At 39.2% G+C, this 25,781-nt stretch overlaps 2 protein-coding genes across 5 annotated transcripts in view; both read left to right on the forward strand.

Moving 5' to 3' along the window:
• Nucleotides 1–208: 208 nt before the first annotated feature.
• On the forward strand, nt 209–6,481 carry CREG1 (cellular repressor of E1A stimulated genes 1). 2 transcript variants are annotated; one of them, XM_054821215.1, is made up of 4 exons: nt 212–543; nt 2,570–2,689; nt 3,994–4,178; nt 4,748–6,481. In XM_054821215.1, coding segments are annotated over exons 1-4 (579 nt in total). In that variant the 5' UTR covers nt 212–270; the 3' UTR covers nt 4,749–6,481. The 2 variants fall into 2 exon arrangements, with proteins under 2 accessions (XP_054677201.1, XP_054677190.1); XM_054821226.1 differs by lacking the exon at nt 4,748–6,481 and having other exon boundaries at nt 209–543; nt 3,994–4,179.
• A 158-nt stretch (nt 6,482–6,639) lies between these two features.
• The window catches only part of CD247 (CD247 molecule), a 69,856-nt gene continuing 50,714 nt past the window's right edge, over nt 6,640–25,781 (forward strand). For 2 of the 3 annotated variants that reach the window (XM_054821185.1, XM_054821204.1), the window contains exon 1: nt 6,640–17,198. In XM_054821185.1, coding sequence (XP_054677160.1) covers nt 17,141–17,198 — 58 coding nt within the window. In that variant the 5' untranslated portion in view covers nt 6,640–17,140. The remainder of the gene's footprint in view (nt 17,199–25,781) is intronic. The other variant, XM_054821195.1, reaches the window with a different exon arrangement.

Genomic DNA, 25,781 nt, shown 5'->3' on the forward strand with positions numbered 1-25,781 from the left:
GTTTACAACCGACGAAAGCTGTGGGGACTGTCCCGGCCTCTCAGCAGCCCTCATTGGCTGAAGGGAGCGGACATCGCGAGCTCATTGGCTGACAGCGGGCAGGCTAATTTCCCACTCGCAAGGTGTGCTCTCATTGGCGAAAGAGGGCGAGCAGGGTCGTTTCGATTGGCGAAGAGCAGAGAGACCCGCCCCCCCCTGCGCGGGGCAGGAGGCGTGAGGGACGGTGCGTGCGGCGCCCGGCAGTCGGTGGCGGTTGTGGGCCGGAGCGGGATGGCCGGGTTGCTGCTCCTGGGCGCGGCGGTGCTGCTGCTGGCGGCCGGCGGGGCCATCCCGCCGCCGGAGGAGGCGGCGCGCATGGCGCGCTTCGTGCTTCACAACTGCGACTGGGGAGCGTTGGCCACGCTCTCCACGCAGGAAGGGCTGCGCGGCCGCCCGTTCGCCAACATCTTCTCCCTCAGCGACGGGCCCCCCGGGCCGTCCGGCGGCAGCGGCGTCCCCTACTTTTACCTGACCGACATGGAGATCTCCGTGCAGGACCTGGAGGTGAGCGGGCGCAGCCGAGCCGCGGGCAGTGCCGGCGAGGCGGGGGAAGGGTGGGTGTCCCTGCGAAATCAGCTCTGACGCTGCTGTATGGAAGCCGCGAATATAAATGGTGCCGTGCCCCTCCCCCCCCCAAGGAGACTTAAAACTTGCAAGCATGCAGGTTACTAACGCAATGTCATGTTTTTCTTGGTCGCCTATGCCTTTTCCTCTCAGTAGCAAGCGCTGGTTGGGATTCCTTTTTGTAGGAGTCAGGGTTTACACCAGCATTTTGTGAAGGCAACGTAGTGGTGCTGACTGCCTGTTCCAGGGATGTCACCTCATTTGTGAGCCCTAGGGACAATTAGTAGCCCCTGAACATCTAGACATAAAGCAGTGCTGTGATGACACTCCATAGTCCTCCGAAGAAGTTCCTGCTGATGGTGGTCTGAAAAATTGCTGAGCAGAACTCTGGTAGAGGAAGTGGCTGAAGCTTCCAGAAGCACTGACCAGAGAAATGAGGGGCCAAAGAATACTTAAACAGGGAGAACTTCACAAAAAAATATGAAAAAGACTGGAAATTGGCAGCGTGGGGCATGAGCAAAGAGGGCTCTTACACAGGCTACTGAAGAAACAGCAATTAAATCTCTGGAGTTTGCCAGAAAGGCAAGTGCACAGCAAAAGGCAACGGAGTGGCATGCTGAGGCTCTGGGTGGGTGTAATTGGCCTTGTCTGGGATCTTTTGCTTGGCTGTGGTCAAGAGAGTTGGCTAAAAAGTTATGGAAATAGTCATCGTATGCCCCCTTTATTGAAGGGAGCCTTTTTGTTCTAGTAACTATTACAGTATTAGTAAAACAAATAAACACAAAACTTAAACAATGCAAACTTTTCAGACTTTAACTTTTTTGCTCGCTCCCTGTCAGCTTTTACATTGTTACATTAAAATAGATACATTGTGTATCTTAAGTGCTGTAGAAAGCCTAATTTATCTTGTATAGGATCTCCTTCTCCACCCCACCTACAGCCTTTTGTTTTGAGAATCACATAAAAATCATGGTATAAACTGTTACTGAACGTTTTCCTTCAGAAGGCTGCCCAGCAGACCCTTATTCTGCTGTCACAGGGCAGAAAGGTTTGACTGTGATAGTCACGTGTAAGGCAGAGGTCTGGTAGGAGAAAGTGCTGAATAATCATGAGTCAGCTTTTTTGTAGTTAAGCAACTTCCTATCTGTCAGGTGGTTGCTCCTGTTTCATCAGTTCAGTGGTATTATGGGGAAGGGTTCTTTTTGAGATGAGCTCTTTTATGCAATTTCTCAAAGCACATGAACTTTCTTTTGCTGGGAGATAATGAACTTCAGTATGTGACGTTCTGCAGTAGGCAATCCTGTTTTGCACCAATACTTTTCAAGCTATGTTCACCAAATCAGTTTTAGAAAAACAATCAGATACAGATTCTTTAATTCTTCAAGTTAGGTGCCTTACTTAAGTACTCAGGATTTTTTAAACCTAACTTTTAAAATTCACTTTAAACTTCAAAAGAGCTGACCAGTTTGGGGGCAGCTGGGAGGCTTGTTTTGATGGGGGGGGGGGGGGGGGTGTTTAGTTTTATTTTAACTAATTTTATCAACAGTTGTGAAACTCAGTTGGTTACCTTTGTGTAGCCTTTTGTCTTTCCACTAGAATTAACTTAATGAAATTCATTGTATGTCCTGGTCTTCTGTACTGTCCTGTATGTATGTAAATTGGAATATATCATTATTTGAATGTATATTAGACTGTATATTGAATTCAGAGTTTTAAGGAGTGCTGTTTTGTGAGGTTTGCGTTCTATCCTAACAAACTTAAGCACGCTTCTAAACTGGGTTTTCTTTTAGATTCAGAGCTCATCTAAGTGGTCTTTCAGATATAGTTAGGAAAAGATGATGTTCAGCTTTGTTCTTTTTACCAGTAATACTGAGCTGAATAATGTACCAAATGCTGAAAATACAGTGGGTATGACATTTTTCTCACAAAAGTATGTAAAGCTCTTATCTTACTACTTGCATTTCAGATCAATGCAAATGCCTCCTTAACTGTGTCTTTGGCACAGACTCCTTACTGCAAGAAGCACAGATATGATCCCCAGAACCCCCTCTGTGCCCACATAATCTTCTGCGGGAGTATTGTAAAGGTAAGCAGCTGAAAGTTGACACTGGAGAAGATTGCATGCCTCAAATAGTATTGTTTAGTGGATGGAGAAGAGAAAGGTTAGAATTTCTGTGCAAAAGTATATGAAGAGATGTTAACTGTTGTGATACCAGAAGGCTGGCTCATAGTTTGTGTGAGGAAAATGAAGTTACCATGTGATATTTGCAGGAGCCATGTTGGCATGTCTTTAGCAAGGGTCTTGGGAGGACAATATTGTAATGAAGGAAATCTCCCTCATTCCTCTAGACCTGTTTTCAAACTAAGAAGTCTAAGACAATTCTCTTGTGAATGAAGTGTGAAGGTTTTCCCATCTCTTTTGCTCAGTTAAATTCTTTGGTCCATGCAGTGTGACATATGTGCTTCCAAAACTTTACTGTATAAGTAAATGTTGACCTCAGCTCTAAAGTTACAGAGACAGAAAAAGTGCATTGCATTATCTTGCGGCGTTGCTGCCAGGGCAGTATTTTTTCGTGCACCGGTACTTTGATGTCCTGTAGAAGGAATTTAGAACTGCTCGTTTTATTCATTGAAGATCTTAATCCCATTATTGAGGATAACGATTGAGGATGAGGACTAATCATCATTAGTAGTCTCTCTTATATGATAGTCTAAACTCTTATTTGGTGTTTTCACACCTCAGCTATTTGCACATTACACTCTAGCAATCCTTTAATTGCTGTCATGTGTTTCTTATCAGTAACGGAATTATTTTAATTAGTTCCTCTTGTACTACACCCAGAGCTCTAACTTGTTGATTTAACCCTTTAAATATTTGTACATTGTATATTAAGTGCTGTCACACATTTCAGCTTCCCTTCTCTTGCAGATTCTGTCATATCACCCTATTTGCGTGTATGTGTGTGTTTGCATGCATCTGAACACATTTGGATCTGTTTGTGTCTGTTTGAGTGAGCAGGTGCAGAGGAGGTAAAAAAACACCTAAAACATTGCATCGTAATAAGAATCCATGCTTCTCTGTCTTGTGATTTGCTGAAAAAAAATATTCTTATGCTGATGAAGTACTTTCTTGCTCCTGCTTACTTTAAAAGCACCCTTTTGATTTAATATTAAAATCAACTACCTTGGAGTTTTTGTCTTTCTCATACAGTTGTACACCACACTTGCAGATGAGTAGACTCTCCCACAGTAATGAGTCCTTTGGGATAAGACATGGCTAAACTGAAAAGAGCACGCTGCAGTCAGCAGTGGTTGTTTCGGGTTTTTTTTAGCTAAAATTTGTCTTCACATGACTGTATCTTACTGTAGTATTTGCTGGTTATTGTTTAGGTGAATGATTCGGAAGCGGGTTTAGCAAAAAACGCATTATTCAGTCGCCACCCTGAAATGGAAAGTTGGCCTAAGGATCATAATTGGTTCTTTGCAAAATTCAACATCACCAATATTTGGGTCCTGGACTACTTTGGTGGATTGAAAATTGTGACGCCAGAAGAATATTACAGCGTCAAGCCTTAGTAAGTACTTCAGTTCTGCATGCTTAACTCTCATTATATTTGGAACCTGTAAAACTTCTTATTACTAACAGTGTATATTACCTGTCTCTGGTTTTTATACACATTTATGTCTTTTCCCTAAGTAGTCTACTGGATGCAGTGTCTGAAATCCTAAGATATGTTTGAATAGGGGATCTACCTATTTAACAATATCAAGTATAGTATCTATACAGTTATCTATGGTTAACTGCACTTGTACCTCAGCTTAAATACAGTTTATTGGGAGGAAGGACTCCTATAGAGTGGACACAGTCACTGTCCTCTGAATTAATTGCAAGACAGATGATGTTTTGGTCTAATAGTTAAAAGTAATGAGGCTATTCAGCATTTATGAAGCTGTATTAATGGGACTGCAGCAATATTGCTTAACATTTTCAAAACAAAATTGCTTTTGAATCTGTCATTACGATATTGAAGTGTAGAGAAACTGTGTTCTATTGTTTACATAAAACTAAGTCTTCAAAACTTTCAAATACATTTTAGCAGAGTCAGCACGCATTCAATTTCACTCTTATTCTTACTCCTTGTAGGTGGAAGAAGATCCTTGGAGATGCTGATACACAAATTAATAACTTTGGCTTTTTTATGAAAGATTTATTTTTTTTTTTAATGTATTGCAGAGCCGAATTAATAATGCAAAAAATCAAACACCTTGCATTGTTAACGAGCTTATATAGCCCTTCTGAAGCAAATGTAAATTCTCACTAACTAGCACAGCTTGAATCATGTCATACTCAAAAAACCTTTGTGCATAAGCCGTAACTAAATTTTATTCATTGGACGTGATTCTGGAAAGATATCTGTCTGTTGACAGTCTTCATTCAGAAAGGCTGTGTTTACTGGGAGCTAAAGGATTAGTCCAGTTCTAAACCTTTCAATGCCTTAGTTAAATAGTATCTGTACATGAGCACTCTCCAATTTTATTTTAAATACCAGTTTAGTTTAGACCTTTATGGCAAGGTACTACAGGAGGGCTCAGCTAACTGTGGAATGGAAACAATTGCTTGTATTACAATGAGAAATGATACACTGAGTTCCCAAATTCTGTTAAGGATTTTCTTTGCACGCTAATACACACGCTTCTTTGAGCCATTTTTCTATCTTACTACCTATATTGAATACGATATATGGAATATATATCGTATTATAGATATATATAGAATATATATAATATTATAGATATATATAGAATATATGTCATATTCTATATATATAGATAGAATACAATTGTGTTTATGCAAACTATACGTATACTTCATGATAAGTTCTTGGTAACTCTTCAGTTGGCAGTGGTTGTATACTCTGACTCTTTTAAAGAAGCAGGGTGGTAATACCTAAAGTATCTGGCGTTAGTATAAGAAGAGTAATGGCTTGTAAATTCAATGAGAATATTGCAAAGGATAAACGTTTTCTGATTAGGATTCTGAAATCTTCAGCTTTGTTAGTCTGATCAAATGGCAATGTAGCAGCTTTTATTACCCTCAACAGTAGAACTGAGCAGATTTTTGGTTTTGGAAGCAATTTTGGGTTAGTAACCCGGAAGTGAGAAAGAAGCAATACAGTATGACACAGATGATTCATGACTTGTGGAGAATGAAAAGTAATGAAAAGTGTGCATAATTAATTCTCTGTTAAAATAAGCCACACACAACCACAAAAAAATAAACACCTTTTTACATCCTCTCTCATCTCCCATGTGCCAAGTTCACAAATATCCAAAAGGGATTATGAACAATCAAGTTGCTTTTTACAATGAGCAAATATTACCTAGTTGACTGAATAAAGAATGTGAGAATTTAGACTCCTTAGAGGCAGAGCCATATGTAGAACAGTCAAATTCATCATATCAAACGATCTCTACATTTAATGTCATTATTGTATAACTGCTTTTCTCAAATACTGAAATGATTTGTGAAACTATTTTTGAGGTTACTTACTAAGTTTTCCTTCTCCACAAGAAGAAAAAAGGTACTTGTTACTCTATCAAACACACTCTGTTTTACTATTTGAAAGTTAATTTAGTATCAAAACAACTTACAATATGGAAACAATTTCTGTTGAACAGGTAACACTGACATTAAATAATGAAATTGGAAAATATTTTTATATAAGGCATAACAATTGTGGAAACTCAAATGATCCTCTGGTATGGACTTGATCCTTTCCATGGGGCTACCTGAATGCATTACATGTCACTCTGTAACTTCTGATGTGTGAAACTGATGATACTGAGCTTTTTTTAAAATTAAAATATTTTTTGACAAGTGGTGTCAAGTGTATTTATTGCATGTTCAAGAATGCTCCTCGCCCTCACGCTGTCTTTCACACAAGCACCCTCTCTTCAGAATTCTTGTTTTATTGTCACTCTGGAGTCTGTCACACTCGTTAAAATAAATGGTGAAAACCTCTATTACACCTAGCTTTCCCTCCTTGAATGAAACAAGCATCTTTGTGTTTCACTTTCTTTTTTGCATCTAATACTGTGAAATAGAACATAAGATAATAACTGGAGTTTCTGAAAATGAATGGAAGGAAGCTGTACTAGGGTGTTTCTTCTGGCTAGGGCTTCTACATTTCTAAATGAATATATCATTGGCAGGCAGGTGTTCAGCCATCTCCAGGAAAGCAGGGCTCCGTCATACGTGTAATGGTTACTTGGGAAGACAAATGCCGTCACTCTGAATGGCCTCCTCTTGCTTCTTCCCTCAGCTTTATATGCTGAGCATGATGTCATATGGTGTGGAATATCCCTGTGGTCAGTTGAGGTCAGCTGTCTCAGCTGTGTCCCCTCCCAACTGCTTGTGCAGCCCCAGCCTGCTGGCTGGTGGGCAGGGTGAGAAGCAGAAAAGATGTTGACATTATGTCAGCAATAACTAAAACAATGGTGTGTTATCAACCCTATTTTCAGCACAAATTCAAAACATAGCCGCAAACAAGCTACTATGAAAAAAAATTAACTCTATCCCAGCCAAAATCAGTATACCACCTTTAAAAGAATCATTTTCATTTGAGAGTTTGGCACAGAATAAAGCTTGTTTTGTTTCTGGTTGTCTTGTTGGATTTGATGTTGCCATTAGTACCAATTCCCAAGTCTTTTCTGATTGGGGGAGGGAAGGATTTTTTGGTAACAATTCATCTTAAACAGTTTTGTAATACTACTGCATTTTATTGGAAATATTTTAGATCATCCAACTCTCTTTACACTTGAAATGTGGGGGGTCCCCAGCCAGATGTTTCTTCTGGAAAGTGGTGAACAACAGAATGGTTAAGATACGTGTACAGAGCTGGATTTGAGGGTTAATCAGGGAACAACTATCTGGAGTTGTACCTCTGCATCTCATTAAACACTTGGATAAAGACATTCTTCTATGTAGAAGTGGAATGTAAGGCAGACTAGGGTATCAATCATACTAAACGTCTCTCCATTTTTCTCCCTTAGTAATAGGTGTGTAAATGTTAGTATCACTAGCTCAGCAAAGTCATCAGCTTTTGTCCTATTTCTCCTCACCTTCTTTTCTTCTCCCTGTGCTCACCTTTGTTGTATTAGGCTCATTCAGGAATTTGCTTGTGAGCATGTTTCCTTTTTCCTAATATCCAGAAGTAATATTGGAGCTTAGAAGAGGCTGAGTATAAGAAATTAATACAGCTGTAAACAATGAATCAGCATTTTGACTTCTGACTATGTGTATCCTCTACCATGGCATGTGAGCATATTCTAAATAGTAATAAAGTCACTCTCCACACCTAGGAAGTTAAGTACCTCCATTCATGGACAAGAATCTGAGACACAGGATAACCTTAGGCACCTCACTAAGTCACAGGATGTTTTTTCAGCTGGGAATCTAATCAGGATAATATCAGCCTGTCTCTCTAACGGTAAAGTCATGTTGTTCCTTTGTTTACTAATCTTGCTTGTTGACATGTTTGTGTTTCTACTTCTTGATTTTCAATTTCTTTCTTGTGTTTTAATGTAAGACTTGCGTCCAGTAGATTCTTGTGACATGCTACATCATTACAGAATAGAGCTTATGTATATCAAGTATTATTTTAATCCTTTATTCAATTATATCTGGAATTAATTTCTTAGCTATTTAATGTTGTATCTGTGCTCGTCACAATAAAATAGAGGTAGCTCAATTAGAGTATTAGATTAATACAAAAAGTATTAATCATACCTTAATGAATGAATTTGTTTTCAACAGGTTTTTCCTGAATAACACCACACTGAAGCTAGAAAAATTCAAAATCAAATAAATTGTTGTATTATTGTCGAACACAAGAGGGTGCCATAGACTTACATTCAGGTTGATTGTTAAATGTTTCATACCTAAAATTGGATCTTGAATTCATCATAACTCAAAGATGCTGGAAAAGCATACGACAGAGGGCATGATGCGAACAAATTCTTTTTCTACAGTGCTTTACATTATGAATGCTTTCCTCCATAAACACAGCAGTGTGCTGGCTGCTAAAAAAGAAGCATTCATCCTTTTTTTTGTGTTTTGTAATCATTTTGTGCTATGGAGTGCTCAGAAGTAATATCCATGAAAATTATTTAAAGGTTTTTAAATTAAGAAACTCTAGCAAAGGAAATAGAGACAGGTAGAGAAGGCCTCAGAACATCAACCAGGAGCAACCACCTCCAGGCTCAATAGTTTTTATTTCTCTCAGTACTTATTAACTATAAGAATCCAAAGCAAAGGTGTTCATTAGCATGACAATGCTTTGGCTTAGGCTTATGGTCAGCTGAACTAAAGCACCTGATTCTGATTTGTACTTTCCAACAGCTAATTAATCCTGTTGGACTTGGATTGTTTGAGTACTCCTCAGTCTCGCTCCAGTGGTTTGGGCTGCCTTGACTGCATGCAGGTGTTTGGGTGGTGAAACAGGGCTGGGAACAGCTTGCTTCAAAGCTTCTCCTGTTTGCCTGGGTGCTGTGCTGGAGCTCAGGTCCTTGCTACTTGCCTAGTCCCACTGACTTTACCTCAAACCTGCCTCAGCTGTGGTTGGCCTTGGTTGCTGTCACCCAGCCTGCTCGTCTTGCCCAGGTACTGTGGGACTGTGCGTTTTGGTGGTGAGGCTGCTCCCCTGCTCTGGAGGAGCAGCTGGCCCTTGGTGCTGCCTGACAATTATATATTCCCTACTGGGAAGCTCAGTCTGTGAGCTTCTCGTGCAAAACTCTTGGAGTGACTCCCAGGGCTTTTTGACTTAAGAATTTTTTTTTTGTCTAGAGGCTTTCTCAGAGTTTTTGTGTTGAATGTTATAGTGTAAGAAAATCAGGGTGTAAGGCTCGTTCATTCTGGCTATAGGAGTTAATGTTTTTCATAGCCCAGTTTTCTATGGAAATGATGTGTGTAACCATGTTGTCTGGACACTTGCTTTTGTCAGATTTTTTTTTACTTAGTTTGATTTGGATTTGAAATAGGTAGTGTGACCTTGAAGCCACAAACCTCCTATATATGTCATGACAATTGGGAACTTGAGAGGAAACAAAACCCAGTTCATGTATATTAAAGGTATAAAAGTTGTGCTTTTTAATTTTTAAAAAGTTCAGCTTCATTAATTGTGCTGGTTGCAGAGCTGCCTGGAGTCTTCTGGTTGACTGAAACCAGATATGCAGTTTGTATCTGAAGTGATGACATTTCATATTATTTAGTGGATGTTTTCTGTTTAATCAAAAAATGTGATAGCTGTAGTGATTGTTCTGAATAATTTTTTTCTCTAGTTCTTCATATCCTAGACAGAAAAGCCTTAACAATTCCCCATTACTCTTTGCTTCTGATTCCTGCAGCTGTTGGCTTACTCTTGCATATAATTTCTTCAGTTTAAACAAAAGACATGGCACACTTATGGTGGAAGGTCCAACAACTGCTGCAGGTCTTGTTGAGAGAGGTGAGTCTCTCCCTCAACCTCAATAATGTCACTGTACCCATACAGGTCTAAAGCTACTTTATGTTATTTTTGCTACTGCCACTCACTCAGGTTGTAATGTTACTCATTCTGCACCCTTTTTTCTCCTTATCTATAAAAATGTGAATAGATACCAGTTTGCATGATTCATGTAAAATATTTGTAAATCATCTCAGTACCTTTAGATGAGAGGAATGGTTTTTTTAAAAAACAAGATGACTTCTCGTTGCTGCAAACACAGAGTAACTTGACAAAACCATGCAGAGAGAGAGAGTGTGTGTGTGTGCGCAAACATGGAGAAAGACAGACTTTCAAGAAATACTAGGTAGTATGTATGTAATTGCATATGTAAGCATGTGTATTTATGGAAAAACATTGAAGATACTTTGTATTTCTATAATGTTTTATGCTAATGGCACCTATTAAACACCACCTAGTATCAAAAAGGAACTGTTTCTAGATTGAAATTAAGCAATTGTTTAGGGATAAGAAATACAGAAATAATTGCACAAAACCTGCAGTATATGATTATAAGAACCTCACATAGTTCTTTCCTGTTGTCATTTAGCCAAAAACACTTGCCTAATCAAGCATAAATTGGATTTTTTATTTGTTTTAAATGATTAAATGAATTTCAGTTCATTTAATTAAGTTTTCTCCCAGATGAGCATTTGAAAAATGCAGAAGAGGTATGTGTTAGGGGTGAAGAGGGGAAGAAAATAAAGGAAATTAAGATACTTGTCACAGGTGTTAAAATCTGGCTTCACAATACTTTTACAGTCATGAAAGACATAATGTTACGGATCAATTATAGTCTGTACAGCCATGTAAGAAAATACTGAAGGTGCTTTGTAATTAAAAATGGCATTTCCAGAATGTGTGTTTAGTGGTAAAGTTCCAGAATTCTTCTACATATGCTGTAATGTAATCAGGGAAATTCACCTGCAATTAACAGGTGAAAATGTTAATGAAGTGAGAGAGTAGCTTGGCTAGGCTAAAGGAAAAACAGCATTGTGCTTCCTCCTTAAGATACAACATAAGCAGTGGTCACTCCAGTGCATTAAAAGAAAAAAAATCGACAGCAGATCATAAAGGCTTCACTGGGGAGGAAAAAATTTTACATTACACATTCAGTAGTCTCAAAACTGAGTATTCAGAGAGTGCATTTTAAGTTTCTACTAACATCTCCTTTATAGGTTTCCAAAACCCATGTTGCACTGAACATTTTATGATCATAGTGGGAACAGGGAACTGCTAGTCACAAAACCCCAAAATAATAAATAGGAATTCTTTCTTAGAGCACATCAGGGCCTATTTATCATCTCCCATAGGAGAAACACACTCATGGCCATGTTTGTCTTTATGGTACTGCACAGGTATCTGGTTTTCGGTTTTGTTTGGTTTTTTTCTCCTCTCGTTGGATGTGGCAGGGTTTCTATTTGCACAATGCAGCTGCAAGAAGTAGTGACAATCAAGTGGTTTTTCCTTGGACAAGCAGTATTTTCACACACAGAGGGGAGCAGTTGTAGCAAGACCAACTTCTCTTGTCTCCCTGTTGGGAGCTGCAAGGCAAGACCTGTAGTTAGACACTGTCTTCCTTCCAGCTCTCTGTTTGCAATGCTGGTAAAAGGGCAGGGCAGGGACTAATCCTCTTGGAATGCAGCAATTGTCACTAAATAAGTATTAATTGCTGCATTCCAAGGGGATTAGCATAGTTGAACCCAATTATAGCAAAGCAAAGCTTCACTGTAAGGCACTGCAGTGCATTGAAATGCAGTGAAGCAATGTGGGACTGTCAGTCCACAACGTTTTGTCAATAAAAATTGTGGGCTTACACATAGTAAACAGCAGACTTTTCTTTTTCAGTGTATTAAATCTACTGTGTGAATGGCATGCCTTGCTGGGGGCGACAGCTTGCTCACCAGAGAAAATTGTTGCTTATTTAACACCCATTATCTTTGTGTGAACATCTCCAAAAACGATTTTGCTACTTGTTGAGCTAGTTCTGGCACTACCACTGTCACTCTCCGCTGGATTGGGGCATGGCACTGCCGTCTGTCTGCATTCTCCCATCTCTAAAGCTGGCCAGCTCCTCTGTCAAGTGATGTAGGTATTAATTTTGCCTGCAAGTACTAACTGTATCAAATAGGCTTAGGAGAACTTTTGATAACTGACCTGTTCTCAGTCCCAGCAGTCTGCAGTGATGATTACAGGCAAGTTCTCTGTGGTAGCAATACATGAGCCAGAGGGCAGTGTGTAGTTATTTTTTTTTTAATCCTCAGCTTGACTGTGGTGTGGGTTTGTTTTTTAGTTTTCATTTATTTCCTCTTAAAACTGCAAGCCCTGCTGCTTTTTTTTTTTTTTATAGTACAGTCAAAGCATAACCAGTAAGCATGAAAAGGGGATGCTTCTGGGGATGAATCAGCCCCTTGCTTTAAGCTGTTCCAGGATCTCTTGTGTCCAGAGAAAGAATGGCATATTGATCCACAGAACCAACTGAATGCATACCTTGGCTATTTTACATAAGGTGTTATCCTTACAGATAATGAGCTGCACCTTAACTAGCGTTAAATAAAACTGAGTTGTACTTGAGGACCACTTCAATTCCCTGACCCATTCTGTGTCAGGAACTATAGATCAAATCTTGCAGTCTTCCCAGTGCAGGTAATTCTTTAAATGCACTTTCCTCCACCCGTATGTTTAGGTAGAGTCAAGTTTAGCTGAGAGCTTTTCTTAGCCCAGCAGGGAGGGTTTTATGTCTCCACTGTGGTCTTGTCTGTATTGAGAAAAATAGCTGCTGGTTCAGCTGAACTAATGTTGCCATTCATTTCTAGTCCAGTGTTAACAAAGTTCTTATAATCTGACTGAAGTGAATAAACTGAAACCTCAGTATGATTTAAACTGTTGGTAAAAATGTATGTATGAGATTGCCTAATGCACAGCATGAGCAGGAGATGCTCAAGTTTCTCCTGTGCTATGTAGTTCCTAGAGATGCAAAGACCAAATAGGCTGAAAAGAAGGTGCCATTCTAAGAAAATCATTCCTCATCATGTAATTGCAAGCTGTATGAACACAGAAAAGCTTTTTCCTAGAGAAGAGACCACTTCCCCTTTATCTTTTTCTGTACTCCTCGACTGCATGTGATTTGCATCTCCCATGCCGTGCTTGTTGTGAGAATAACTCATAATACAAGCATGATTTCTCTTTTGTATATTTTCATTGTATGTAGATTATAATGATAAGCTTGCCTTATTTCAAAAGCTGAGGGATGGGGAGGAGAGAATTTCTAGGGGCACTGTCATGCAAAGCCTTTTTCTGACTCTACCCACACTTCTAAATGAAGTCCATATACTCTCTTTCTCTGACCTTTCCCTATCTAGACATCAAAATGCACTGGCCCAACTGCTGTTCTCCAGTGTGCCTACTGTTGCCATTAACCTCCCTTTCTTATACAGCTCTTCATTCCTTTTCCTTACCTTTGGCCTCAACTCCTTATTCAAAGTGATAATTTGCTGGCTTTCTGCCGGAGGGAGAAGCTATGATCAATAACAGGAGGAGACAAGGGTCAGCAGAATAGTGATGAGCAGTGTCATTTGCTCCTCTGAAAATACTGTTACCCAAAAATATCAATAACTAGTACGGTATTATTCTAGCTTTTGGATAAAGCATGAGATTTAGGCAGCCTGCAGTGGGAGCAGGGGTCTTTTTCCTCTCGCTAATTCCTTATTTCAGCCAATCTTCCGTTACATGGCAAAACGGATAGAAAGGACTTTATCCGGCTCGCGTTGGAATATAGACTGTGTACCTGAGCACGGCCATTTCTGGAACTAATGACACCTCTCTCAGCTTCAATGCATGGTGGGTAGTGCTTTGCCCTCTGCCTGGTGGTGAGTCAGAGTCCATCTTCAGCCTTCCCTCGCAGCTTTTGGGGTAGAAGGGCCACAAAGGAAACCCTCCCCGAGGCTGGGGAGAGCAGAGGCTCAGCAGTACTGTCTAGGTATCACAGAATGGCATGCAGCACTAGGTTTTTGGGACTAGTAATACTAATGATTTTGGTACTGGCTGGTACAATATATAATAATTATTAAATAAAAGCATAATACTGTTATGTCAGTGTATTAGCCTTCATTACTCCAGACAGCAAGGTGACGAACTTATTGGTCTCCTTCTTCCAAGAACTTCAATTTACTTTGCTTTCAAAAGACTATAAATCCTTACTTCTTATATGCACAATAACTCTCACCCTGCCAGTTGTCTTCATACTATTGGGAAATAGTATCACCAATCCTGTTCCTGTACCTGCTGGGGATGTGTGTTCCTCTTTCTCTTTCTTTTCTAAGAATTAGAAACGAAAAAAAAGGTAATTATTCATTAAGATACTTGTGCTTCCTCCCAACCTAAGCTCTGATCCTGAAATGTATTAACAGTATTACTGTTGTAAACACTCAGCAAACTTCTGTTGAGCCAGTTGTATTTTGATGGGGGGGAGGCTGAGTTTTAGGCTTTAAGGTGCATCTAAGTCATGTTCTCAAGCTTTTCTCATTTACAGTTGTCTAAAATGTAGTTTCTATTTCTGTTAATAAAAGTGAAAAATTTTATCTGTTCACATTTGAAAAGAGCACAATAATGTGAGATTTCTTCCAAAGTAAGAGCTGGCATCACTGTGCCAAGTGGTATGATTTTCATATAAATGCCCTAACACTTTGTTGGAGAAATTACTTCTGTCTAATATCTCCTCAGGAAGATTTTTCTGAAACTCCAGATTTCATCTTTCTTAATGTCATCTCATTATGCTGGGTTTTTTCTGCCTTCTATTGCTCTAAATGAATCCTTGTATTAGCTGTTGCTGCTGCTTAATAATAATGCAGTAAGAAATGTTGAGGAGGAGGTACCCCTAACTACACCTTGGCTCTGCCCTTGCCTTTTTTCCTAATGCATTTAAAAACTCTATGGTGGTTGGTTTGGGGGTTTTTTTGTTTGGTTGCTTTTTGGTTTGGTTTTGTGTTTTTGTTGTTTGGGGTTTTTTGTGTGTTGGTTTTCTTTATGACAAAAAAAACCCCAAACAACTCCCAGGTGTCCCTGATTCCTGGTTATCTTTGAGTTCTAGTGCCTTGTTTTCCCTGCCTGCCTTAAGACTTAATTTCTTTATCCCTAAAAGCTTAACTGTCCTGGCTTCAGTAAGGCTAATTTGAAAAGCACGATGAGGTCCTCAGGTAAAAACATAATGAAATTATTTAATATTTTTAACACAAATCATAGAATCATGGAATGGTTTGGGTTGGAAGGGACCTTAAAGATCACCTAGTTCCAACCCCCCTGCTGCAGGCAGGGACACCCTCCACTAGACCATGTTGCCCAAAGCCTCATCCAAATCAGCTTGTGTTTATCCAACTCATGGTGCTAAGAGTTCTCCAGATTGGCATTTGCTGGGTTACTGCTAAAGCGTGCTTTTTCTGTTGCCTGTGTGGTTATTCACCCCTGCCTACAGCGTGCTGCTTTAATACCGCCTGATTTGATCACTAGCTTGGCTTCGCAAGGAAACAAGCGTTGTGATTCTCCTGGCTCAGCCTGACGCTTGCCACCACCCCAACCACTTTTGACCTGGGGGGTCAACATCAATCCAGCTAAACAAAGGAGACTCACACGTAACCTGTTCTACTCGTGGTACTGCAGCAATATTATTAGTCCCCTCGGAGCAGCAGAAAAACCGGGGCATTTTCACTTTCACGCCATGCTGCTGGGTTAGTCAGTCAGTGCGTACGTGTGCTACTTGGGGCTGTGTGCCCAGCCGCCTGGCCCCACAGAGGCAGGCATGGGAGAGCCCGGCGGCAGCGGGGGCTTAGGGCAGCGTGGGAGGCACTGCAGTCAGTGTGGGAAACTGGACTTCGCCAGTGCGGCCGCTGGGCAGACCCACTCAGCTCTGTGCCCCTGAGAACCATGTTAGTGGAGCAGCCCACAGCATGGGGCTGAAAAGCCCTTTTAGCTCCCAGGCTGCAGCCGCCTTCAAACCATTCATCTCGCTCCTGGGGCACCAGGTCTGCCTCAAGATCTGTCACTAGAGGACAGCTTCAAGCAGCAAGAAGGTTGAATCTTGTGGCCTACTCAGTAGGTAGGAGTGGCATGTGTAGCTAGGGGCTGTCAAGCTTTCTGTTTCAAGACAAGCAAGGAGGAGGTGCACGCTGTGCTCTCCCGCAGAGATGACACAGGCTCTCCTCCCTGTGGGCTGTGGTGGCTCAGAGGACAAAATGGCTCCAGAGCTCTGCACGCACTGACGCTCTTTCAAAATACAAAGATGCGGTGTGTTCCCATCAAAAGGTATCTCCATTTCATAGATGGGTACAACAGGCAGCACCAGTTGTGCTGGTGTTTTATGTCCTGTGGAGGCTATCTGCAAGGACGGGCAGAGCCCGGCTCTCCCTGACACTGGCAACCCATAGCCCTGAGAGTGCAGCTGCTTTCAGTTGCTCATGGTAAGGCTGTGTTTCAACTGGATTTAGAAATGAACTTTATATCTTTACCAGTTTAGCCTGCTACTTGTTCAGGAGTGACTGTAACTTACAATTTTAAACTTCTGTTTGTGCCATACTGCACACTGGACATAGTTATATAGTATCCTTTTTGAAGTCAGGTTGAATATACCACATAACCTTTCTAGGCCCCTTGTAGAGATCAGCAGCTGCTGACTGGGATATCCTAGGAACCATTAGACAAACTGGAAGAAAAAAAAACCCACCCAAAACCATCTTGCAAAGAGAAGAGAGAGACAGAAAGAAAAAAAAAAACCACCCAAACACAAAAGGAAACCCCAAGCATCAATACCAAGAACGTAAACCCAGACCTCAGAGGCAGAGGAATGCGCGTGCTTCAGTGGCGCTGCCGGCAGGTGGACTCCGAAAGCTCTCATAGGAGGTGAGCTTCCTGCGGGGCTGGCAGACAAGCAAAGCCCGTGGAGGCACCTCTTCTTCTCCTCGTCCCGTGGCCTCCCGCTCCCCAGCACCATCTGGGCCAGCAAGATGAAGTGGAGGAGGATCGCGATCTTTGCCATCCTGCAGGCACGGCTCCCCGTCACAGGTAAGGCAGGCTTTTATTTTACGAGGAGCTATTGTAAAGCTCTTTTGAGGAAAGAGGGCTTTGTTTCTGTGGTGGATTCCCCACCATTTTGGTAGCTGGAGGGTATCTGCATGAAGACCTCAGCTACGTCTGTCCTCCTAATCATGGCTGGAATCATGGCCGCCTGTGAACGAGGCAGCAGGACTCATCAGTTAAACTGCCCTGCTATACTGAGACCCTCTGGAGGGCAGGCGGGGGTGGCGAGGACAGCCATTGCTGTCAGTGCGGCCTCCTCTTCCCCTGCCCCAGCGACTGCTGCAGCTGAACAGCTCGTAATTAAATAAGGCTCTCGGCCCTCCCCAGGGTGGTTTTCCATGCAATTTAAAAGGGGAAATTTGATACAATAATGAAAATTTAGTCATTTGCAGTAATCTGCACAAGAGAAGCTTTTAATTTAGTTAGGCAAAATTAAAGCCACTTTGCTCATAACAGCATGTTGGGTGGTTGGTTTGCAGTAAACAGTGTACCAGGCAGGCTGGAAAGAGGGGGGTGTAGGTGATGAGAATAAGGATAGGGTCCTTCCTCTCATGTCTCTGCCTTCTTGCTTGTCTCTTCTAGACACAGTGTAAAATGGAAGTAATTTTTACCTGCACATATTTTCTTGTGGTGGTGTATACGTTGGCCTCACTTGGGCAGAAAGGGAATCAGCCTTGTCATGCACAAATCTTCAAAAGTCACATTAATTTTAGGAGAGAAGAACATACTTCTTAATAGGTTTGTAGGTCAAAAGAACCAGAAAATGGAATTTGCACCCAGAGAAGGCCTCAGCCTTGTCCTGAGTTTGGAGAAGTCAGCCAATATTAGCAGGCCACATTTGAGCACATATTAAAGCAAAATTCACTGGAAGTTTCCCCCACAACGTACACCCTGAATATACTTAACGTACCACCCTTACTTACACTGAAGAGCCTTGGTTACTGCCACAGACTTTTTATTTGAAAGTTTTCTGGAGATTAAGGAAGGGTTTTGCAGGTACTTCCTAACAGCGTGAGACTGGTTCTGGTAATTTGTGGAGGTTTATGTTTCGGGAGGATTTTAAGCAGAGTTGTATGCTGTGTGGTAGGAATGCCTTCTGTTCAGCCTCCATTCAACCTCTGGGGCCTCTCTCCCTTTCTGATACTTAAGTATGCTACTTCTGGTACTACTTATATTTTCTACATTGCTCTGTATCCATAGATCTGTATAGAGCTATAAAGTTATAGAAATTACTTTAGGTCAAAATGCATCCACAAAAAAATCTTTTTGCGTTTTCTCCTTTTAATGTGTCGTAAGATATCAGTAGTTCAGGCTCCTATTTGTACATTTTTAGGAGAAGACTTGTATTGAAAACTATGTAATACAGTTTGCAGATGGGTAAAACTAACCCTTGTAGGGGTCTCTGGTGCAAAGCTCTTAGGGGTATTCACACTCACAAAGAATACATGGGATCAAATTTTGAACAGGGTACCATTGCCATTGATTTGGAGATGGTTGCCTGTGGGATTTGAGGGCAAGTATTTTTGACTGGATACCTGTAATAGTTCAAAGAGGAGTAGTATTTAGCCTAAGAGTATAGGTAGAATAAAACAGATGTAGCACAAATTTCATGGAATTGTTGCTACATTATTGATGCAAAATACACGGTAACAAAAATGTAAGATCACAGTGACCCTTGTTGAAAGATAAGACCAAACTATTTTTTCAGCTCAGAGTTATGAACAAAAGCAAAGATCTGCTGCTGCCTGGAGTGTTTTCAAGTCATCTTAGAATGAAGTGAACTTTTATTTTTTTCATAAAATTAGATTAGACTTTAGAGACAGAGATTCAGTAAGCTGCATACTACCTTACAGTGAATTCATTCCACTTCATTCTAATGTGTTTTGTCCTTATTCTTCAAATGGTCAGTTGAACAATGCTACCAAGAATGAGACAGAAAGTCTTTACAAGTTCATCATTTTGATCTTTTGAGTACTGAAGTAAATGTCATGCATGAGAAAAATCTGGTTTAAGATAAGTCATTTTAGAGATGGGCCACAAATTCTGATGCAGATTTGGCTTACTGACACCAGACCACAAATTCCAGAATGCTCAAACTTGACTTTTGAGCAATTACAGAGAGAAGTCATATTATATACATGTTTAGTTGTGTTTCCCCCTTCAAAGCTACAAAAGTGTACATATGCAAGTTTAGCTGATGTCCTCCTATAACCCCTCTGCTAAAAAAGTACGTAAAAATAACTAGTTTGAATTTCTGAGAATGACTTATTAATCATGTTGTTTGTTGGCACATAAGAATATTAAAAGACTTCTACCCAAATATCACAATCAAAATGGCAAAAATCTTCGTTTAGTTTACAGAGCTTTTAGTCTGAAGCATGACAGGCCTCAATAGCAATAACACAGTACTGTGGGCAATATTGTAGAATTGCTCTTTTTTTTTTTAAAGCTGATGAGATGACATTTTTATTTGTACAAATACGCAACACATTTGTATAAATATATGTGTAAGAGTTCTTCAAGGACAGTCTTTCCCTGTTTTTCACTTCTTTATAAAATCACTTTTCTCAGAATCAGCTGCTAAACAGAATTGGACAGTGTCCTGTTTTTTGCTAACTCCGCGGAAACTAAAACATGTCAGCCTTTGGCAGATATTACTTGCACAGCTTATTTTCACAATGTTTTGCTGCTCTGCATAACTGTGTCTTCTGCCCATTGGACACCATGATACCATGAGGTTTTTTTAATCTGTTCACGGACAGGAAGATAAAATGGATAGGTAATAGGTCTTAAGGTTCATTTGTTCCTTGCTTTTCATCAGATGACTTAGCATGTCAGCAGACTACAAGATTTGTAAACTAAAAGTTGTTTAAAAGCCTAGCTGGGAAACCTGATGTAGCCTTTCTTTGTAAAGGGACATTTGTTGAGCTCTTGCAGTGCTACATTCAATTCTCTAATGCTTGTTGTAGAGTAAGTGCTTTCTATCTGAACCCTTCCAAGCAAAATTCCTAATGAGTGAAGTAACAAGTTAATGATCATGTTCCTTTTGATTTTTTTTGTGCACATGAGATGACAAGTATATATAAAATGAAGTTATCTGAAAATATATTTATATTCCTCCTGTGTAAGTGTGTACTTCTTAAGTAAGACTATGTTGATAAAAAGCCAAAGTGGGGGAGAAATAGGAGGTTCCCTAACAGCTTAAAGAGGAGGAGAATTTGATTTATGAATGAATGTTCATGTGAGGAATGCTTTTGACACCCATTTTCTGTTATTCACACGAACTTGAATTGTGACTAGCACCGTGAGTAAACCTGTAAGCAAGGAAAAAAGATACATATAAAAATAAATTATTTGTTTCCTAACTATCTCCAAACTGTAACCAAACTCCCTTTAAAAGAGAAAGAAAAAATATTTGCTTGCACAATTGCAGATAAACATCGAATCCTTTCCTCCAATTCATCATATATATTGTATCTTCCATTCATGCCGCCCTAAAAACATCCTCTATTTTCTTGTCAGAATAGCTGATGCATCTTACAGTTCTATATACAACTTCTTAAAAATACTTAAAATATTTATCCTGTTAAAGGTATCTACTTTGTCCATGTGCATGTATACACATAAACATATTATTGATTTTTCACTGTTCTACTGAGACGACTTCGGTCAACAGCTAAATTTAAGTTTCACTGCTGTTTCTTTTTAGCATTAAGAAAACAATTTATGCTATTCCAGAATCTGTGAGAAGCTGAAGTTTTGCAGATTTTTCTGATTTGCATTGTTGTATAATGTAATGCTTTGAATATTGTTTTCTTAATTAAGTTCTGCCTCTTTAAAAAAAATGCATAGTATTTTTAGCTTTTAAAATATGACAGTCAAAATCAGATTTTTTTTTTTTTTTTTAGGAAAGCAATGAAGGCATTTAACTCCATTTTGTCCTATGCAACTGATTTATAACTTCATATATAAGCAGATAAAATGTGCAGGCAAATGAAAAGTTTAGTTTGCAGTTCTTCAGTCTACTCAGTCAAATGCATGGATCTCGGGAGACAGTGGAAATGCATGCATTTAACCACATACAATGGATCTGTCCATTTTTGTGAAAGTTAGACTTATCAATGTGTAGTTCTTTCAGTCCTTTGACAATTTAGCTATTAAAAATGGAAGTGAAAATATCTAGCTCCTAAGCCTCGGAGGTCACAGGCTCTGGTGTCCATGCAGGTTCTGTTTCAGGGATAGAAGCCATGTCAATTTTTGAACCATATAGATTGGAAATATTTGAATCCCTACGAGTTTCCTAGGAATAAACCATCAACCTTTGGAAAGTCCTTTATGTATTTTGTTTTTGATACGTTGTTATATGTCTGTCAAGTCTTAAGAGAAGAAGAACGGAAAGTTTGGAGGTTTCCATCTCCGCATACTTTTGGTATGTGCAAGTATGTTTAAACGTGTTAAACATTGTTTTTCTGGCAAACAGGTTGTGAAGTCTGATGAAATGCTTGTACTATTTGGCCTATTTCTTTCATGGGATGTAATTGTAGTGAAAACTTATCTATATCCTGACTTTTTCTGAGTAGCAGAACACTTTTTTAATTTGTTATCTTTTTAAGTGAAGGAGAAGCCATAATGATAACACAGCTCTCTGAAAGCTCAGATAATATGGAGGTGAAATATATGCCAAATCAAAATTTGATGGAAGCTGACGAGTGGAAAAAGGTTGGAAAATTTTCAACAAATGATAACATAAACTGTAGTAGGACACGTGGAATAAGTCTAGAGGGTGGCTAGTTGTCAACACTTGTGTTTTTTTAAGAAATCTTACCGTACATGATTTTACTTAAAATTCAAGCTGTTGTCTTAGGTGAAAATCTTAACTTTCACCTTAAATAAACTTTTCTAGTTTCCTAGTAAAGTTTTCTAGCTTGTAAAGGAAATCTTGAAAATGCAAGCCTGCATGACTCCAGAAATGGAAAAAGAGCAAATCAGCTATATAACCTGTCACTTTTTTTTTTTTTTTTAAGGTAATTGCTATTTTTGGTGAGCGATAGGCCAGCCTGCCTCAGGATGCCACAATGCTCGCAGTTGGCAAGCATCGAAAATAGTTTCCTGGTCAAAAAGAAAAGCACATCATACACTTAAAGTGAAGCTTTCTGAAGAGTCCCAAAATGTGAATTATAAAAACTAATTAACAAATTTTATTATTTAAAAAATAAAAAGTCAGTAACAGACTGAAACACTTTTCTAATGGGATAAGACATGATATCCAGGAAATTAATGAGGGAATACTAATTTGAGTGGCGTTTTATTTCTTTTTAAGTAAGTATACATTGGCCATTGAACAAAGGAAAGAGCTATGTGACTAAAAAAACCCTTTTCTGGTTGTTCATCCAAATTTTATAATCAGTTTGTTCCAGCCAGGAGCATGGGTGTTTTGCATTCATTTCACTTAGAATGTTGCTGTCATCGGCCTGACAGCCAAACCTGAAATAAGTGCAGCCAAATATTTTTAAAAATGCTTCCCAGATATTTAATGCATAAGTACATATTGTAAATTCATTCTAATTCCCCATGGTGTATATCTTGTCACAAAGCAAAATGAGACTCAGGAGGGGCAAAACAGCAAAATGTCTGGTTGGTAATTATTAGATGCTCGCACAGATCCTGCAAGTGGATCGAGGTTCTTTGTGCAGGAGCAGGGCCCAAACTGATTAGATACTTTGTTTGCAAAACATTTATTTTGAATTAGTTAATAAAACTCAGCTCAAACTAAAAATTAACTTGCCATAATTTATTACATACCAGATCAATCTGAAGCAAGAATTTGGTATAGTGTGACAACATCACTTTTTAAATACTCTCGGCAAACATAATTTCAGTGAAAGAGATCAACTTCCTAACGTTAGATACTGCACGTTCCTAGTTATCAAATGTTTGTTTTGTCATTCAGAAATAGCTGAATGGTTTAATGTCTTTAAAAAGTGTACATAAACTGGATTCCTGGGCTGGGACCTTACCGGTCCCAGTTAACGCAGCAGAATTTTAAACCTTTGCAAAGAAAAATTTTGACTCCTATCATAATATACATTATAGCCATATAATTACTATAATGGATTTTTTTTTTTTTTTTTTGGTTACATATCAGCAAGCTTCAGTCAGAGAACCCAACATCAAATCTTTGGTAGGAGAAATAATTTCTGTTACTATCCGCTATGTGTTGTTGCGATTTACATAGTTTCCCATCCAGCCATGTAAAACCAATTGCAAGAAAGAAGTCTTACCAGAATTATGTGGAGTCATCTTCCTCCCTTTCTCTCCCTCTGTTTCTCTTTCCATGATGTGAACTTGCACAGTATGATCACTTTGGGCTTTTATGTAAGTAAGGTAATTTCAGTAGCACTTTGTGCAAGCACGCAGGTGCATTTCTGAAGATTAAAAAGCAAAATAAAGTCTTGCAAGTTGTGTTAAGAATCATATTCTAAAGGACGGAAGACAGGATACAGACAGAGAGAAATATTATATAATTGATATCTTGCAAAAAAAGTCTACCTAAACTAAAGACAGTTTCTAAGAAGCAAGCAAACAATTCTGTGAATTACTCTGATTATAGTTGCTCTGTTCATGAAATGTCTTGTAGCAAATTAGCTTCTTTTGATAATCCTTAAAAGAATGTTGTTTCAATTCTACAGATTTCTCTCTAACAACTTCCTGCTAATTTTTGGGATTCATTTGCTATTTTATGTTATTTTATGGTTTATTACCTAAAGGCATGATACTTGACCTAGTTAGCGTGCACAGGTGAACTCAGTCTTGAAGTCTTAGTCATTATAGACTAGAACCTGTTAAGGCAATTTGTAATAAAAGATTTTCAGGAGACATGTGTATGAAGTAATGTAAGTATGCATTTTTCTGTTGGATTTTTTAAATTATATTTTTTTATTTTCACATTTCTCAGGAAATGGAAAAAATCTTGCAATTAATATTGGTTCGGCATCTAATAGTTTGTTGGAATTTGAAGAGTTACAAATGCAATACAATCAAAATGATCCATATGATAATTAACTGACTTTGGAGGCTTACACAAGCGATAGATTTGACTTCATGTTTGTTTGTTACATGCAATTTTTTTCTCCTCATTTACCTGCAACATGCTCTTTATTAGTAATGAGTCTCTGTTTTTTTCAGTCTCTCTCTGGAAATGTAAATTCTCAGCATAAGTTTTGCTGAGGGGTTACTCTGATGAATAAAGTATAAGAATTAAATCTTTGCAGTTGGTAAGCTTAAAGAATATTGGTGAAAGCAAATGAGATAAAGCCACTATTTTCGACAACTGTCCTCTGATTTCCCTTTTCCTGAGAAGTAAAGGGAGTAATACCCCATCACAAGTTGCCTAACTTTTAACTTCTTGAATCTATTGATCTTATATATGTAAAACTGAGCATTTGTATTATAAGCGTGACTATATGCAGTGCACCAGAGAAGATAAGCAAGGTTAACCCATCTGGATTTCAAGCAGAAAGTCAAACACCATTTCAGTTACTTTAAAAAATGAGCATCTAATATACACCATAAAGGCTTTCTGGAATTTAACTTCTCAGAATAGGCATCTAAAATGGAGGAAAAAAAAAACCAAACCAAAACTCAATCTCTGTCAGTAAAATTAGTTTTAATTATGCTTTCAGTAGGATCCAGTCTCACTTCTGGTTGAGTAGGGAGGTGATGGGAGCTTTACCTACAGACGTACACCATGCTGTATATGAGCAGAATTATGCAGTGAACGCTAGCACCCATAGCACGCTGCCGTAACCTGGTCCATGTGGGTCAAGGCACAGATGCGTGGCCAGTAAGCTGTAAAATGCACTCATCTGAAAGCCCAAACCGCTACATGGAGTGATTGCTTCTTCATCCCCAATTTTGACAGATGGCCTCTACTTTCTGCATCAAGCTTAATACAGTTTGCTGAGAATATGGATGTCTTTTCCCCTTGTAAATTGGGAATAATTTCATTGAAAATAGCACAACATTGTACATTTTTTTTAATACAGAAAGTTTGGAAGAGAACTCAGAGTGATTTGTTTTAAGGCAACTGCCTCCCAGATGATTAGCAAAGCTGTCTTAGATGTGATCTAAAGTTCTTATGAAGACTGCTTGTAACTTAAAAATTATGGTCCGTTCCTGAAAGTTTGAAAATAACTACAGATCTTCAAGAGTTTTGTGTTTTGCAAGAGCAGTGCCTAAAATATAATGAAATGTGACAAGTTAGGCATACTGGGTTCATTACTTGACTGTTTTTCTAAGGGTGCATTTTGATCACATCTCTGAATGTTTCTCCTTGACCTGAATGTTAAAAACCCAGGAGATTCTCACAGAATTACTTCTGTCTAGAAGCAGCAGCTTTAATTTACCTTGTTTCGAAGTCTCTCTTAAATTCCAGATGTCTCTAGTATTACTGTGAACTAGACAGAACTGGAGTTTTCCCTCTCCTGTCTATTCATGCAGCTAAATTAATGTATTTTTCTCTAATAACTTGGATGTTATTTAACTACTTGCCTCAAAACCCAGCAGCGC

This window comes from Grus americana, chromosome 1 (assembly GCF_028858705.1).
Source record: "Grus americana isolate bGruAme1 chromosome 1, bGruAme1.mat, whole genome shotgun sequence".
Lineage (NCBI taxonomy): Eukaryota > Metazoa > Chordata > Aves > Gruiformes > Gruidae > Grus > Grus americana.

Bases quoted from the DNA above. Each gene is read 5' to 3' on its own strand.
- CREG1 (XM_054821226.1), top strand. From the start codon at position 271: ATGGCCGGGTTGCTGCTCCTGGGCGCGGCGGTGCTGCTGCTGGCGGCC. The intron at 544-2,569 runs GTGAGCGGGCGC...CTTGCATTTCAG, and splicing joins TCTCCGTGCAGGACCTGGAG to ATCAATGCAAATGCCTCCTT. The intron at 2,690-3,993 runs GTAAGCAGCTGA...GTTATTGTTTAG, and splicing joins TCTGCGGGAGTATTGTAAAG to GTGAATGATTCGGAAGCGGG.